The 18,510-nt window shown below is 43.9% G+C and overlaps 1 protein-coding gene and 1 pseudogene across 3 annotated transcripts in view; one reads left to right on the top strand and one right to left on the bottom strand.

Moving 5' to 3' along the window:
* Positions 1 to 6,097: 6,097 nt before the first annotated feature.
* ZSCAN21 (zinc finger and SCAN domain containing 21) overlaps positions 6,098 to 18,510 on the bottom strand; it is a 42,123-nt gene continuing 29,710 nt past the window's right edge. Inside the window, exons 1-4 of one of the 3 annotated variants that reach the window (XM_033109981.1) lie at positions 18,322 to 18,385; positions 9,296 to 9,765; positions 8,815 to 9,007; positions 6,098 to 7,352 (exon numbers count right to left, since the gene is read on the bottom strand). In XM_033109981.1, the coding sequence (XP_032965872.1) occupies positions 6,514 to 7,352; positions 8,815 to 9,007; positions 9,296 to 9,682 (1,419 nt within the window). In that variant the 5' untranslated portion in view covers positions 9,683 to 9,765; positions 18,322 to 18,385 and the 3' untranslated portion in view covers positions 6,098 to 6,513. Of the gene's footprint in view, positions 7,353 to 8,814; positions 9,008 to 9,295; positions 9,766 to 13,076; positions 13,330 to 18,321; positions 18,386 to 18,510 lie in introns of those variants that run through there. The other 2 variants (XM_033109980.1, XM_033109982.1) reach the window with 2 other exon arrangements.
* LOC117024580 (GTP-binding nuclear protein Ran-like) lies at positions 9,779 to 11,891 on the top strand (annotated as a pseudogene).

Raw genomic sequence — 18,510 nt, 5'->3', positions numbered from 1 at the left:
ACCAGAGCCAAGCAGGCACCGGCCTCCTAACCATGGAAGGTGGGCACTAGGATTGGAGCAGGGCTCAGGTATACCAATTTCCCCCTTTGTTACATGATTTCTCTGAAGGTCCCAGCACAACTGAGCACGTAGTTGCCTAAGAAGCACCTGTTCAACAATGCACCCGTTATCGCCTTTTCCTCCTCCTATCTCTCTCCCTGCTCCTTCACTCCTGCGTCCGTGAGTCACCTCCCTAAATAAACTATCTGCTCCCAAATCCTTGTCCCAGACTCTATGTTATGGAAAATTCAAACTATGACAGTTGGTACAGGTAGTGGCCGTAGAAATCCAGCCCTCAGGATGGGATTCTGGAACAGGTCATTCACTGGTCAGATGGTCAAAAAGGAGCCTGGTAATAAATGCAGTGGTGATAGCCGCTGGCATGGTATAGCATGGCAATTACTAAGACTCTCACTAGTTATGGCAAGACATGAGGCACAGGTAGAAGGGAAGCATTAGCTTATGCAATAGTTCTGTAACTTGAACACTATCGGGGGAGTGGCAGTTATAAGGACTGCAGAGTTTCTCTCAGTCTCTCTCTCTAGCTCTGAAGAAACGAAATGATAGGCTCAGGTCAGCCAAATACCAGTTCCGGACATGTTGGGGAAGCCAGAAGTCCTCCATGGCAGCAGTTAAAGAGATCCTCATCTTGTGCTGAGAGCAGACTGGCCTGAAAACCAGGCCCGGGACTGAATTGTAAAGTAAGGGTGGCAGAACCGCAAAGGTCCCTAAGTGCAAAGCCTCACCAAGTCATTTATGCCAAAATTCTGGGGCCTCATTGGGAAAGATTGGGATCCTGATATATGACGCTTGGGTATGTGCTTGAGTACCCCAAACCCTAAATTCTTCTGAACTCTCTGGCCTAAGAGAAGCATCTTGCTATAGGAGAGCAGCCTCTTTTTGCTTGGAGACCATGCAAAGATCTCACCGGAGGCAGGTAGGTGCCTCTTGAGATGCTTGTGCTTCTCAAAATCTCTCCCTATCTCCCCAGTACCTACAGACCAATAGCTACTGCATAACCAAGTGGAAAACCACAGTCATTGCTGCAAGAGAAAATTGCTTTCTGGGAGTGTTGCAGAACCTGGATAAAATTACTCGCAGGGACCAGAGAGCACATGTGGGAGCGGACTTGGAGTGGTGGCAGGCTGAACATAAAGCTGGTAAGGGAGTGGATATTGACATGGGATTTTGACATTGAAACACCTCTGGTTTCAATGTTCTGGCAAAGACACCCAAGGACAGTCTGTGGTAGGTAGAATAAGGGCCCCCAAAGAAGTCTACATCCTAAGCCCTGGAACCTGTGACTAAGGTTGCAGATGGAATTAAGGTTGCTATTCAGCTGAGCTCAAGATGGGGAGATTATCCTAGTTTTTGATAAATTTAGCATGTAACAATTTGTAAATTTAAGGTGTACAGCATGTTACTCTGATACGTTTATATATTGTAATATGGGTTCCGTTGAAGCAATATTTATCACATTACATCATGACAGTACACCATTAGTGATTATATTCATTAATCTGTGCATTAGATCTTTATGGCTTAGCTACTACTCGAGAGATTATCCTTGATTTCCAGATGGCCCCAGTGTAATCCAAAGTGTCCGTAGAAGTATAAGAGACAGGCAGAAGAGTCAGAGGGAAATGTGACTATACGAATGGCTAGAGAGATGCAATGTTGGTGGCTTTGAAGATGGAGAAAGGGGGGCTATGAGTCAAGGAATGCGGGCAGCCTCTAGAGGCTGGAAAAGACAAGAAAACAGATTCTCCCCAGAAGCTCCACAAAGGGATACAGCCTTCCTACCAGCTTGGTTGTAGCTCAGTGACACCCATGTTGGAACTCTAAGCTACAGGTAATAAAGGTATGTTGTTTTAAGCCACCAAGTTTGTGGCAATTTGTAACAGCAACAATAGTAAACTAATACAATCCTAATACATTTCTAGGATGGCTCATTAAAACTTGGACATGAATGATGGCCTACAGTAAATGATGTAGAAATGCTGGACCTAATTAGCAGAGTATTGAGAAAGGGGTCAAGCAGGCTCATGAAAAAGTGAGTTTATCACGTGAGACTGGAGAACCCAACAACTATGTTACTCAGAGGGCCCAAAGAATTCTCCATTTACTAAGCCACTACGGAGCATGAATGAGGGGAGCCCAGGTATTACAGAGAAGCTCAGTGGTGGTTCTCTCTGTGGGCTAGAATTAATAGGAGATGCTGCCATGGAACTGAGTCTTTAGTGTCAATGGGGATGACTGATTTCTAGAATAGCTACCACGATGAGCAACAAGGCTGGAATGGCAACCCACAGGAATCTGTGGCGATGGCTAACTCTTGGTGTTCCTAGGAAGGACCGAAAGCCAGCAGGGTAATGCTTGACTTGTACAGTAGTACCTCGGTTTTCGAACGTCTTCGTTGACGAACATTTCGGTTTATGAACGCCGTAAACCTGGAAGTAAATGCTTCGGTTTTCAAACACACTTCGGAAGTCGAACATGTCACACAGCTCCCGCTGAGTGCAAGATCCTGAGACCTAGCTGTCGGCTGTTTTCGAATGTTTCAGAACTCGAATGGTCTTCTGGAACAGATTACGTTCGAAAACCGAGGTACCACTGTATAAACAAACAGAAAAAATTCACGAGCTGGTGAGAAGGCTGGTATCAGCGTTGCAATGGGAAATTGCAGTCCTTCACCAACTTTCCAGATCTGAACCAGTTCGCCAATCCAGAATAATCAATTGAAGGGGAGGATCTGGGTTTCTTTGGGGAAGAACCTTACAATCCCATCACAACTATATGGAATAAATATTTCTCCAAAGGGTTTTGCGGAGTATAGTAGGGGGAAAGGAATGCCCAGACCTTTGGCGCTAATGGATACAGGGTCTGAGGTGACACAGACCTAGAGGGTCTAAAATTCCCATCATTGGTATCCAGATAGAGGTCAGCGAATGAATGGAGTCCTCACCCAAATCCATCTCAGTGGGTCCGGAGACACACACACTGTGATTCTGTTCTTGAGATGATAATTGGGATGAATATATTCAGCAGGGGGATGGACATTTAGCACTTTGGTTCCCTAACCTATAGCCTAAGTCATTATGGCAGAAAGGGCCAAGTGGAACCCATGAAATCCCCCTCCTTTTACCTAGCCAAGATGGTAAATCAGAATACTACATCCTGTGTGGAATTGATTACTCCCGCCCTCAAGGATTTAAGACGCAATTCTTCTGTATTGCTCCTGTAAAAAACTGATGAATCATGGCGGATGATGTTGTCTGCCATAAGCTTAATCACAACTGCTGTACCCATCTTTACTGGAACAGATCAACAGGGCCTCTGGCTCTTGGTATGCCAGCTCGTAATCTGGTGAATGTGTTCTGCCCATCTCCGTCAATAAGAGGATCAAAGACAGTTCACAATTAACCAGGACAGCAGAACACACTCAATTTCATTTATTTATTTATTCCCCCCTCCCTTATGCTTCCCCTCCCCCCCACTCCAGTTCAAGCCCTTATTTCTCAGGCTAGTTGTGTAGGACACAGCTCCCTGGCCCATGCTGGTATTGTGAGCCTTGCGTTCCCCCCGGCTAAGGCAGTCAGTTGCCAGTCACCAGTCGTCAGTTGGCTGCTCACAGCAGCTCACGGCAGCTCATGCCAACCTCTGGCTGCTCGTGACAGCCCGGCTCCAGGGAGAGCTGTTGTTCAGTCTTAGATGTACAGGGCGCAGCTCACTGGCCCATGTGGGAATAGAACCAGTGACCTTGGCGTTAGGAGCACGGAGCTCCAACCACCCGAGCCACCGGGCCGGCCCCCACCCTCAATTTCTTGACCCAGTCTTGTCAACCCTCCTGCTACTTCACACAGGGACTTTGGTTTTCTGGACATTCTGTGGAACATCATTCTAATGATGACATAATAATAATAATCAAACCTGGTGAACAGAAAATAGCAAGTGTACTTGGATTCCTCAGTAAAACACATACATACCAGAGGATGAGAGATAAATCCTACAAAGATTCAAGGGCCTTTTATATCAGTGAAGTTTTCAAGGGTCCAAATGTCTTAGGCATACGGGAAAATTCTAATGTAATGGACAAATTATTGCATCTTGCCTTCACTACTAAGAGGCAGTGTTTGGTGGGCTTCCTTGGATTTTGGAGGCAACACATACACTTTCAAGTGTGACCCAGTCATATAGCCCAAGTACTATATGACCCGGCAGATTCAGATGGTGTTAGAGGTATCTGTGGTAGGTACAAATGTGGTGTAGAGGTCTGCTAAGCCCCAGTGGGAGCTTACCAATAGAATTCTAGAGCAAGGCCATACCTTCTGCAGCAGAGAACTGTTCAGTTTGAAAAGCAGCTCCTGGGATGCTACTGACCACGGGACAGTGACCATGTAACTGGAGCTGTTAATCGCAGCTGAGTATGCTCTGACTCACAAGTCATTCGACCTGGATCAGGTGGACACAGCAACGATCCATAATATGGAGGAAATGTCACATTTGGGATCAGGCATGAGCAGGTCCGGAAGTCACAGGGGTTGTAAGCTGGAGACTCAGACCCGTGTCACCTGCCTTTGCTCATCTGATGCTTCTCCCTCTGCTCACACCTGTGGACTCATGGCAGGCTCTCTGACTTGGTGGAAGCAACACGTGGGTCTGTTTGACAGAGGGGTCAGCTCAGTATGTTAGTGTGAACCCAAAAAACACTGATTTACTATGGCCTTCCTGAGGAGTGGCCCTGAAGTCCACTGTGAGAAATCCAGAGAGTGGGAGAGCTGCAGGCAGTCTGGGCACCAACTTTGTACGGGGGGGAGAAATGGCTTGAGGGAAAGTCATGGCCTCCTGGGCTGTGGCAAACAACTTTTCTAGACAAGGGGCTTGCAAAGAGTAAGGGTAAAGTCTGGAGACAATATCTGAGGAAGACATCAGCTTACAGATGGACATATGGGCACTGAAACGAAGTGTGTAGATCTTTGTGTCCTCCATCAATGTCCCTCAGGAAGTACCCACTGCACAGAAGGTATCAGGAAAATAACGGGCAGTACAGATGTGGGACCCATTCACCTCACCAAAGTAGGATGAGCCGCAGGCCCTCAGGCTTAGGAAGGGCTCTTCATTCTCCTTACCTGGAGCAGCTCCAGCAGGAGCCCTACAGATAATCAGCGGCTACCTAATCACCAAATTCTCTGTGGGCCTCCATCATGTTTCACGTACACAGGAGAGCTCACAGGAAAGGTACTGAGTGACGGTGCTGGCAGGACGTCCAGAAGATCGTCAGCAAGCTACTGGAACAGTAACATTTCAAATTTCAAGCACAATTGTTTTCTTTTTTCAATAATGACCCCCTCCCTAACAAATCTGGCTGGTGCATAAAGACTTATTACATGTAGTTTAATCTGTTTCCAGGATGGCACACAGGCAGTTTCTAGAGATCAGAACCAGCTCTGATCTTGCAGGCCCTACTCCTGGCATTTCAGGTTTGCGTGGTCACTAGGGCTATAGTCGGAGACAAACAGGTATTTTAGTGACTACTAATCGGAGGTGGAAAAAACTCATAATATGAAGATAAGCAAGTGATAGCAGTGAGTGAAGCAGTGGGGGTTCCAGGTAACAGGAGGACCAACTGGCCAAGACTTTGAGAGAGAAGTATCTTAAGAAATCAAAGAGATTGCAGCCAGAGAGAAAAGATCAGATGAATTTAAGGTAATTGGTTGTACATTATTGACTCCTGAAGTTTAGAAGGAGGCAGCTTCTCAGGGAGAGTCAGATTTTCAGAATTTGGCGGAGACAGAATAGACACAACCAAAATGTACACGAGGCTGACAAAATGTTCCCAATGATTAAAAAAATGTGTTTAGTATATAGGAAAAAAAGCACAATGTAGATCAAGACACTCAACACTCTACTGCAATTTCCTAATACACATATTCACAAGTATTAAACATTCTATTTACCCCAAATCCAAATTTCCCCAAAGCTAAACCAGTTGGAATAGTTTTCTCTCTAGAACAGTGTTCAACAAACATACCATTTATTATAATAACAGTCCTGAAGCATTACAAGATGTTGTAAGTTTATTCTGAATCAGATCATGTTCAACATGGCGCAAGTTTTTACAAATCATAGTTCTTGTTAAACAGTTGTAATGTTTCTTGCATAATTATACTGGATACACATCAATTTAACTATACAAAAGGCAATGCCGGCATGGTTTATGGGACCTGAAGTGTGGAGGGGACCCTGCCCCAGTTAAGTTGGCAAGTGAGGAATCCACTGACACCCTCCAGGGCCTGCCTTCCTACCGTGCCACTGCTTGAGCTCTCACTCAGGCATACCTTGGTGTTGAGTAAAACAAAATCTACCACCAGAGTTTATATTGCTATTACTGGAATTCTCCCTAGCATTCATTTCTAAAAACAAAACAAAACAAAACAACAAAAACCACCACCACCAAGAGAGCATACTTGACAGTTAAAGCACTTCTCCCTCTCCAGTGTGGACTCTCTGATGTTTGGAAAGATTTGACTTACTACAGAAGGTTTTCCCACAATGATTACACCAGTAGGGCTTTTCCCCGGTATGAATTCTATGGTGTTTATTAAAATTGGAGCTGTGGTTAAAGGCTTTCCCACACTCCTTACATTTATACGGCTTCTCTCCAGTGTGGAGTCTCTGATGAGAACTAAGACCTGCGTGCTGACTGAAGCTCTTCCCACATTCATTACACTGGTAAGGTTTCTCCCCAGTGTGTATTCGATAGTGTCGAATGAGGCTGCCTTTACCACTGAAAGCTTTCCCACAATCTTTACACTGATATGGGGCCTCCTCAGTGTGCATTCGCTGGTGTTTAAGGAGGTCTGAGCTCTGCCCAAAGGCTTTTCCACACTTACAGTCATAGGGCCGATCCACCAAGTGTGTTCTGTAATGAAGGGTAAGGTTTGAGCTGTGGCTGAAAGCCTTCCCACACTTGGTGCATACATACGGTTTCTCCCCAGTGTGTGTTCTCCGGTGTTTAGTAAGATTTGAGCTATTACTAAAGGCTTTCCCACACTCAGCACATATGTAACGTCTCTCTCCTGGGGCAGGTTTAGTAGACATTAATTCTCTACCTTTCTTGGAACCTTTATCTAAGAGAGGGGTTTTTCTTCCTCTTTCCTTTTCAAGGTTTACCCACTGCCTGTCTAACCTGGCCTCACATTTGTTGGCAATAACCATGGGAATAATATTCTTTTTGAATTCTTCTGCATGAGACTCTTCAGAACTTTTCTGCGTATCTGTTGATTCCTCATTCTGGGTGTTCGATTTACAATCTGAAACAGTAAGTAGAATAAGGACATATCAGTTGTTTCCTGTTCTGAGAAGAAACTGTTAAAGGACAAACAGAATCATCAGGTGACGCTGATGGGTTTTTAAAGGGTGACCAAATATTGCTCTATGAGAGGTCACAATATCACAATGATACAAATAAGCCATCATCAAATCTAGTTTCCAGTAGCAGACTTTCACACAAGCCCCCTACCAGAAACTATTACAGCATGGTAAGTATTAGGTTGGTGCAAAAGTAACTGCAGTTTTTGCAATTGTTTTTAACCTTTTAAACAGCAATTACTTTTGCACCAACCTAATACATGGCTTTTTCTGCCAGGAGAAGAAATTCACACATAGAGGGCAGTAAGACAAAACCAAGCATATTGGGATAGCAGCAAAGGAGATGGGTGACGCTCAGGCAGAAGGAAAAAAGAAAGATTGCTGAAGGGTCAAATTTGATTAAGGAAAATAAAAAGGATAATTATGGGATAAGAGGCCAGTGGCAAACTCTCAAAAATCCATACACTTACAAAAGCTGAATATAGAATCAATAAAAGAGAACATTCAGTCCATTTATAATCATTCTAGTCCTAGATCCTTATTAATTTGAATGAAAATAACTCCCACCAGGGTTCAATTCATAGCATTTAACCTTCATTGGCTATGACTTGTAATTCTTTTAGTTATAAAGTAACACTTGAAATCAGATTGAAGCAATATATCTTTTTAGAGCATTTCACTAGGCAGTCATACTTCTAAGAGTCCATCTAACTGTCCACATACATGGAAAAGGAGAGTAAGAGAAATTCTCTCAGGCTCCCCCTGAGCATGGTCACCTCCCACCAAGTACAGAAGCCCCAATCGACAAAGCACTTTCCTCCAACCCCCTTTTCCTTGTCTCCCTCTCTCCCCACCTACCATCTATTCCTTCCTCTGCCTGCAATCAGCATTCAGCTGCTTCCAGGCTATTCACTGTCTGCTGGTGACTGTAACAGGAGCTAAAATCCCTTTCACTCTCCACGATGAGCAATCCCTCGGTTACTCACACAGCCTTCCCTTCAAGTTGCCATGAACTATGTGTGGGAAATAAGTAACTTAATAAGAGTGAAAAACTTTAAACGCCTAATGAGGCAGAGGTTGCAAAAGAATTTACCACCAGGGACCATTTCTACATAATCCAACACTGATTATAACAGGTTCACAAAATCATTAACGAAGGAACAAGCACAGTAAGAACTGGTCCATGCAACCTGTCCACACCTCCATAAACAGTCCCTTTATTCAACTCACTTCAACTGACTTTATTAGTGTGTCATCTGTTCCCATACCAGGACCCTGACCGAGACGCACCAAACCAGTCAAGTCAATCCACGGGATCGCCTCACAACTAGTCATTACAATTAGGCTGTTTCTTCAATCACAAGGCCTGGGGCACTGAGTGGGGGCCTGACAGATGGTTCCTACCTTGACTCTGTCTCAGCTCTGGAGTGAAATCCTGCTCTTCACCAGTCTCTTGGATGTATAGGGGACCCCAAGATTCATATTTGGGACTGGTCTCCACAGACTGTGGCTGTGTGCTGCTCAGGGCTTCCTCTGCTGTTCCTGAAGAGGACATCTTCTCCCACATCTGTTTCTGTTCATTTGGAGGAGGTGAAACCTAGAGACAATTAGCAATGGCTGGGTTTATGCACAGCTCACTCTAAGAACTAGAATGGAAGAAAATCTCAGGAGAGCCATACAGAATCTCTAGGAAAGAGAAAAGAAACACTCTCCCATTCAATTCTCAAGGCTAAAACTAGTATAGGATAGTAGGAAAAAATAGGAGGAAATCTGGTCTAATTCAGTGGAAACTCCCACTCAGCTATTATTGTACGGACAAAGCCATTCCTGCCTGGAATGCTCGGCTCCCCCTCTTACAGGATAAGAAAAGGTGCCCCCAGCCTACCTCCTGTCCTGGTTCATCCAGTTCTCGCTCCAGGTCTTCCAGGAGAGTGACAGCCTCCTCCGCGCTCTCGGGACAGTGCTCCTGCACCCAGGCCTGCAGCTCCCGGGGCAGGATGGTGAGGAACTGCTCCAGCACCAGCAGCTCCAGGATCTGCTCCTTGGTGTGGATCTCTGGCCTCAGCCACTCACAGCAGAGCACCCGGAGCTGGCTGAGTGCCTCCCGGGGTCCAGGTGTGTCATGGTACCCGAACTGCCTGAAGCGCTGGCGAAACATCTCCAGGCTAGGAAAGCACTTCTCTTTCTCTTCCTCCTCGACTTTCATAATCACCTGCTCCTGTGGGGGTCTAGAGCCTGGACCTGCAGCCATGCCCAGTACCTTGGTCATCATATGGACTCCAGAAACAGCCTCACTAAAGACGGGGCTCTGTGAATCAGGGATGTTGGCTCTTTGGGGTTTCTGGTTCTTTAGGGCTACCGGTTAAACATAAGAAAATATGGTTACCATAAAATCACCGAAAGAAAAATTACAGGTTTTTTTTGGGTCTGTACAATTATACCTTTAGCACAAGAAATTATGGCCATCATAAAGCTATCATAAAAATTACTGTTCAAAATCTCCCTGGAGTTAGGTGAGGACATCCTCCTTTGTCTCCACGCTCCTAAAAGGCACACTGCGGCACGGTTTAAACATGAAACTTAGCCGTTGCCCCGCCCTCGCTCGGCACACGCTCGCGCCCCGTGCCCGTTGCGTCTCCCCGGTATTTGAATTGCGCTTCCTCAAGTCTTTCTAGCTCTCAGACGCGCCCAGAGACGCTTCTGGAAGTAACATCACGACGGCTGCCCAAGGAGAACTGAACAAGTTCAGTTCAAACTTGTATTGGTTGGTGATGGTGGGACTGGAAAAACTACATTTGTGAAAGGTCACCTGACTGGCGAATTTAGAAGCTACCCTGGGTGTTGAGGTCCATCCCCTCGTGTTCCACACCAACAAAGGACCTATTAAGTTCCATGTGTGGGATACCGCTGGTCAGGAGAAATTCGGTGGACTGAGAGATGGCTATTACATCCAAGCCCAGTGTGCCATTATAATGTTTGATGTAACTTCCAGAGTAACTTACAAGAATGTGCCTAACTGGCATAGAGATCTGGTACGAGTATGTGAAAACATCTCCATTGTGCTGTGTGGCAACAAAGTGGATATTAAGGACAGGAAAGTGAAGGCAAAATCAACTGTCTTCCACCGAAAGAAGAATCTTCAGCACTACGACAGATCTGCCAAAAGTACAACTTTGAAAAGCCCTTTCTCTGGCTTGCTCGAAAACTCATCGGAGACCCTAACTTGAAGTTCGCTGCCATGCCTGCCCTTGCCCCACCAGAGGTTGTCATGGATCCCGCCTTGGCAGCACAGCAGGAGCGGGACCTAGAGGTTGCTCAGACAACTGCCCTCCTGGAGGAGGATGACGACCTGTGAAAGTGAAACTGGGGCCCGGCATCATAAGTCTAGTTTTATAGACAACTGTCCTGTGATGGCAGCGGTGCAGCGTGTTTGCCACTGTATTACAGAGCTAAGCAGAACATGTGCTCAATCTTTGGGATGTTGAAGGAGATGGATGGGCTTCGGAGTGAGTGTGGCAGTTAAAAATAACTTCCTTTTTTGGACCTGCATATTTAGCTGTTTCAAACGCAGTGGGTTCCTTATCGAGTTTCAAATGTAAGACTGCTACAGTCATATCACAATATCCAGTGGGGAAATCTTGTTTGTTACTATCATTCCAGTTCCTTTTCGTTTAGAATCAAAATAAATTTGTGTTTCAAATATAAAAAAATAATAAATTTAAATTACCTTTGCTCCATAAACTGTTTCAGAATCTCCTCTGAGATTTCAATAGGCTACGTGCTGGCCAAATGCAGTCTGTTTAAACCAAAGACTTTCAGCATCAAAATTTACTAGTCAAATGACTGGATTAGGCTGCGTGACCAGGAATCAAGTTATAAGGTTGGAATTAACCAGTAAATTTGAAAATGATTGAGTATAATTAATGATGTAATTGTGAGCTTCACTTGACCCATTTTAAGGAGTGTGTACTCAAGATTTTCAATGCCCTCTACCTTTAGCTTTCATAGAAAGGCAAGTGGAATGACAGAGAGATTAGACCAAAAGTAACCTATATTTTTAGAGAAGTATTTATTTTGATGACCTATGTATGGCGAGAAATTAAGGGAAAAAATGAAATCATAACAGATGATACAAACAAATAATGTTCAGAAGTATTTTCCCCTTTTAAATTTTAAATATTCTAAATATTTTGTTCGGTTAATACATTAGAATACCAAACACATCTGTAGTAAATATTAATATAATTACTTCTATTTTTTACATTTGCCAAGAAAGTGAAGTCCTCTCATTCAACATTTACTGAATACGGGCTATGGATTTGGAACTAGGGCTGCAGTGATGAACAAGACAGGTAACTGTTATCCTCACAGAGCTTCCCAGTCAGTGAGGGAGATGGAAAACAAACGCGTAAGCAGAGAATCAGTCCATCATAATTGGCACTCATTAAATATATTTTGAAAGAAAACTACATAAATTAGTGAATCTTACATGCTGTGACGGGCCTTCCTGAGCATGTTTTCAAACTTTAAGCAGCATCTTTCATGTCACATGGGTGAGTCTTGCCTGAATTTGGATAATCTAGAGCAGGAAAATTCCAGCAGTCTCAATAAAGAGCCAAACAGATAAAAACCTACATGGATGTTTGTTATATGAAATTATATTGATGGCAAAGATAGACACCACAGAAAGAATGCACAAATGGTTTATATAAGCTGAAAGTGAGGGACTAGGCGTTGCAGATAATCTACGGCATTTAAAAACTTGAGTATGCTAATTCCTAACAAGCACGTCAATCTCCATGGATCTGGCTTGACAGCACTTGAAATACCAGGTTACACACTCACCCATAATATACACATAATCACAATGAAGGAGAATGGACAAAACAGTGATGCTTCTGGGTTATAGAGTTATGGGTTATTTCAATTTTTAAAAATTCTCTTTGATTTTTCAAATATTCTATAATGGGCATTATTACTTTTATATCAGAAAGTCTTTAAAGGGATCATAAGCAGTCTTTTGACAAAAGTTTTACTACTAATGTCCAAATTTCATCGCCTTCAAAAAACAAAACAAAACCAAAAACCCCCCAAACAATAAAACACCACAGCCCAGGAAAACAAAACAGCAATTCCAGTCTAGGCAGAACCCTCCCTCAACAAATGTACATTTGTGGTACAGCTTTTATATTAGGTGTTTCGAGTCACACATTTAGTGAATATATATTAAAAGCATGTACTTTATGTTATTTTCCCCCTTCACTTATTTTTGTGACCAATTTTGGTAATTTTTAAAAATATAAAGTAGGATTCTAGTAACAGAACCTCAATACGTAACCTGGCTTTTATGAACAATTCAATAATTACCAGAACCCTAGGTATGTCGGCACTTGGACTCCCCCCCGCTGTACCAATTCCGAAGCCTCTTATGAGATGCCAACAGCTGCCTGACAGAGTGAACCAGAATCAGCACCGGCCACTCCCTCCTACACACACACTCCGCTCCTGGAGCTCCCAAGCTCAGGATACTTAAAAACTGACCCAGTGGAGAAGTGCTGCCACCTTGTCTCCTAAAAGAAGGCACTGGCACCAAAGGCTAAAATAACTAAAACTAACAGATCTGTAGCAGTGCTGAGAGCATTCCTTAGAAATGCTTAAAAGTAGACCTGGGTGTTGGAATAACTTCCCGAAGCTGGTTACAAAATTTCTGACTCCAGCCAGCGGACGGCACACCAAGAACAGTAGACATCGGAACCGTCTGGGTTGCTCAGCTTCGGGGATCCAGCCTGGGAAACTCAACAGCATGCTTGGAGTTATACAGCACAGGTGGCATTAAGTAAGGAGTGTCTTGTTCATGTGGATCTGTTCCCAGAGCTTGGGGAGTCCACTCTCACACATGCCACTGCATCACGATTGCCTCTGCAAAATATGTACATAGTTGCAACTAAAGAAGAAAAAATTTCCCTAGATGTTGCTATGGTGCCCCGGGTGAGCTAGCTCACTAGCAAAGTGACTTAGAATCTTCTAGTGCACCAGTTCTGTAGTGCCTACAATTCAAATTCACCACCAAGTGATGGGCTAGGCACTTGGACCCCTTCCTCCTTGCTGCACTTAGTCTCCATGGAGATTTCATCAAGGCATGTGGCTTTAATTATCATCTATTAATATATACTCCTAATTGCCAATGTATCTCCGGCATGGACCGCTCCTTTGAACCCTAGACTCATACGACCAACTACCCACTTGACATTGGCACTAGCCTGTCCAACGGCATCTCAAGCTTAACATGTCCAAAACTGCACTTCCCATCTTTCCCCTCAAAGTTGCTCATCTCAGTTACCCGCAACTCCACTGTTCTGTTTTCTTGGACCAAAAACCCTGGTCATCCCTGACTCCTTTCTCTTTCACATTCTACACACAATTCATAAGCAAATCCTGTTAGCTCTACATCCGAGACCCAGAGTTCACCACTTCTCACTCCCTTCACACTGCCATCCCACTCGATCACCGCTTGCCTGGGGTACAGCAATAGCCTCCAAATTGGTTCCACCTTTGCCCTCTCAGTCCACCTTCAACACAGCAACCAGAGTGATCCTGTTAAAACCAGTCAGATCACATCATTTCTCTGCTCACACCTCTCGAGGCTTTGTGCGTCACACAAAGTAAAAGCCAGTCACCCAATGGCCAACAAGGCCCCACAAGACCTCAGCCCGCTGCCTCTGATCTCATCTTGTTCTTCTCTCGTTCATTCTACCCCAGCCACACTGTTCCCTGGACTTGTGAGGCACACACCCACCTCAGAGCCTCTGTCCGTGCTGCTCCCTCTGCCTAACCTTCCTGCAGACTACACCTGGCTGGCTCCCTCACCTCCTCCAGGTCTGCACTCGGGTATCACCTTTGGCCGAGGCACCCCTGACCACCGTGCTTTAAGCTGCACTCTACCCTCCCTCACCCCAGAACTCCTTATGCTCCTACTCTTTTCTTCCACATCATTTACTGTATTTTACCATTTTAAAAACTGTCTCCTGCCTTGGACTATCAACTCTTGAGGGCAGGGACTTGTGTCTTGTTCACTGCTATATTCTGAACACGTAGAATACACCTAGAACTTTTCAGGTGCTCAAATATTCATGTAAAGAATGAATGTGATACATGGATCTTTGGGGCTACCCTTAAGGAGTAAAAAATTGTAAAATTGGGTTTTAAAAAATATTGTCAATACAAATTTAAGTTAAAAATATGGCAGTATGAACTAGAGTTTAGCATAAAATAATGAGAGGCTGACATAGAATTAGGTAAGTGTGTGTACAGGGGTAAATATACAGATATTTCCTAGGTCTGTCTGCTGAGAAGGTCTAGAAGCAATGACATCCTGGTAGCAATCAGCATACCCAGTGCACAGATCTTGGTTTCTAAACATCATTCTCTAAGAACAGGAACTAGAAATGGAGAAATCGCTGATTCTAGGTTGGGGAATATACAAGATGAGGCTGGAGCATCTTATAATGCCAGAAAGTCAAATAAAATAAAACCAATGCTCCCTCCCCCGAAAAAAGCAAAAACAGAGAGGCAAGTCAAATGGACATAGAAGACAAAATACAAAAAGCTCCCAACGGCCACAGCTGAAACAATTTGAGTAATGAAATAAATAATGTAGTACTGGATTATAACCCTAAGTGTAAAATAAATATCCATAAGCCCATACTGATGCAAAAAAAGGTGACTGAATAAATAGGGGAGAAAAGACAAATCTCCCACACAAAATTATTCCAAATAATTTATGTAGATACTAAGGGTGGAGCTTAACTCCCCACTCTGAGTGTAGGCTGCACTTGATGACTTGCTTCCAAAGAGATTATAGAAAGGGACTGGGGGAAAGAACCCCGACAAACACTACCTCAGCCAGCTGATCAAGATTAACATCGTCATGGTACACACACACACACACACACACACACACACACACACACACAGAGGAATATTACTTGGTCATGAAAAAGACGAAATATTGCCATCTGCAACAACATGGAGGGATCTTGAGGGTATTATGCTAAGTGAATTAAACGGAAAAGGACAGGAACCCTACGATTTCACTCACGTGGAACATAAAACAAAAATGTAACAAATAAACAAAAAACTCAGAGATAGAGACATCAGAATGGTAGTTACCAGAGGCGGAAGGGAAAAATAGATAAATGGGGTCAAATATATGGTAATGGATGAAAACTAGGCTTTTGGTGGGGAGCATGCAGTAGTGTACAGATACTGAATTATATTGTATACCTGAAATTTATATGTTATTAACCAATGCTACCTCAATAAAAATTTTTTTTTAAAAAGATGAACATCATCAGTGATAAGTCACGTGCCTAATATATGATGAGAAGAGCACTTCACTTCTGTGCTCTTCCTCCTCAAAACCCATATCCCCAGTCTAAGCATGAGAAAACCATTAGACAAACCCAGATTGAGGGACATTCTACAAAATAACTGACTGTGAGTGCTCCAAAACTGTCAAGGTCATCAAAAACAAGGACAGACTGAGAAACTTACTGACCAGAGGACAGTAAGTAGACATGAAAACTAATGTAATGTAGTATCATTGATGGGATCCTGGAACAGGAAAAGGACATTAGGGAAAAACTAGTAAAATTCAAATAAACTGTGGAGCTTGGTTAAATTAATCGTAATGTACCAATGTTGGTTCCTTAGTTGTGACAAATGTACACAGTGATGTAAGACGTTAACAATAAGGGAAAATGGGTGAGAGGCAGACAGGGGCTCACTGTATTATCTTTTGAGCTTTTCTATAAATCTGAAACTATTCAAAATGTTTATTTAAATAAAAAAATAAGTGGCGTTGGGGCAAACAAGCAACTTTGGTAAATGGTGTTCTATTATGGAGGAGTGGTAAAGAGAAATACAGCTGTTTTCTTGAACACTAACCGTGCTGAAGCAGACCATTCTCATAGTTGACATTTAAAAAAGTTGTGAAGCCTTTTTCTTTTATGATTTTTTTTCAAAGGCACACGTCTTAGGAGCAACAATAGTTAATTTCTGACTCTCTTCCAAGAATTGGCAGAATACTGGCCTAATGAAATAGTGTCTAGTAGATCTATTTCAAACATAACACAAAGCCTATTTTTACCAAATACTTTTAGCTTTGAACTAGTTGGCAACATCACAATATCCCTTCCTCCTTTGAAATCACATAGACCATTTTCCAGTTTGGCAATTCTATCTCCACAGGCTCAAAGGCTACTTACAGAGGTTTAAAACACAAATCTGCTCCTATCACTCAGTTGTTTAAAATCATTTAATTTCTTTGCATAGCAAATGAATCCCCGTCTGGTCTCTGTCTCCCCATTCAGTCATCACTCCTCCTTCCCGATGCTCAAGCAAGGCCCAATTCTCATGGCAGGCTTCTATTTACCTTTCAAGTCTCAGCTCAGTAATTAATCCACGAAAAGATGCTTAACCTTAGTTATAATAAAGGAAATGCTTCCACCTCTCAGACTGGTGAAGATTAAAAAATGAATCAAATAATGCTCTGCCTTGATTTTTTTCCCCCAAGTAAAGCCAGTAATTTCACATTTGGTCATGTTGAGTTTGTCTAAAGGTTCATTTAGGGATGCCCTCCAGGACTTGGCTTCTGAATTTTTGTTAATAAAGTGCTCATAAAATCAAAAAGCATGTGGACAGAAACAGAGGTTTTTTTACTAACTCACACTGTCTTCAACCACAGTGAACTACTCTTTTAGGCTATCTAGAATGTTAAGCTAAACAGCTCCATCAAACAAAAGTTCATGGTCTAATAAGCAGAAGGCTTCTGTTCTGTTCCAAGTTTTTCCCCCCTCATTTATGCCAATTTCTCAAAGCTTGTATGACCTCACAAATAGTGCCCCAAACACATTCTGGAAGAAGATGAGGCATAAATATATCACATTATCATAGATTCTAACAATTTAATGGGACTTACCAACTATGTAATCCTAGAATGCCCTTTATCAGACTCAGTCTGTACCTGAAAACTCTTAGGCAGGCAAATTTTATAATTCTTGAGGCACAGAATTGTTAGACAGTTCTAACCTTAATAAGGTTTTCTTTATATGGAACCAAATTGTGCCTAACTATTTAATCTACTATCTTCACGGATCCTAATTTAGTCCTAGACCAATACGTACTTCGTCCGTAATATCCTCCAGTTCCTGAAAACAATCATCTTGCATCTTAACTCTTTTCTTTTCCACCGTTTTTCCAACTGTTCCTTACATAAACGAGGTTTCCAAGTACCTCACCCACCAGATCACCTTTCTCTTGACAAACTCTATTAACAAATGCTCCTTTTAATACTGTTTCCAAACTTGAGCAGATCTCTGTTATTTGCATGCTTTCTGACCTGAACAAAGCCCAGTGGGACTATTCCCTCCCTTGGACCAGACGCTACCCAGGACTTCTAAAGAGGTTCGGTTTCTCACAGGAGGTCCCCACCCCCTCGGGCGTGTTCCATCAATTAGCCCTGATTTCTAACCTCCCGTTGAGAGCCAGGGGGGAAAAGAGATGGCAGCCCCGGTCAGGCTGACGGCTCGGCTAAGGGAGAGCGCACACACACATACACACACATACACATACACGCGCGCGCACACACTCACACACGCACAAATACTCTGCGCGAAACAAAGTTTCATCTGTTAAAGCCGTGGGGGGAGGAAAAAGCTTTCCAGGGAACACGCGCCTCCACCATCCGGGGCAGAGCAGAAATACGGGGCTCCTCCCCACAGCCCTTCCAGGACCGGTCTCGGGGGGGTCCTCGGAAGCCACAGGTGGTACACCCACTCGTTCCTCCCCGAACCCTTTCGCCCAAGGCTTCCTCTTCCGCCCGCCAAGCTAACCGGGGACCAGGAGGCTCACCATGAGTCAGAGCCGCTCGGGGCGCTGGGACACCGCGATGCGCACCGTGGCCGGCGCAGCCGGAGGTGCGTCATAGCCCCGCCCGCCGACCGTTGTGCGCGGCCGCAGCGGGCCCTCTAGGAATTCGGGAGGTCTTGGCATCTCGGTGTCTCGGGTACGCGGGAGATTTGAGGCACCTCCTGTGCGAGC

This window comes from Rhinolophus ferrumequinum, chromosome 7, assembly GCF_004115265.2.
Source record: "Rhinolophus ferrumequinum isolate MPI-CBG mRhiFer1 chromosome 7, mRhiFer1_v1.p, whole genome shotgun sequence".
Classification (NCBI taxonomy): domain Eukaryota; kingdom Metazoa; phylum Chordata; class Mammalia; order Chiroptera; family Rhinolophidae; genus Rhinolophus; species Rhinolophus ferrumequinum.
This window is presented reverse-complemented; position numbering and strand designations above follow the sequence as displayed.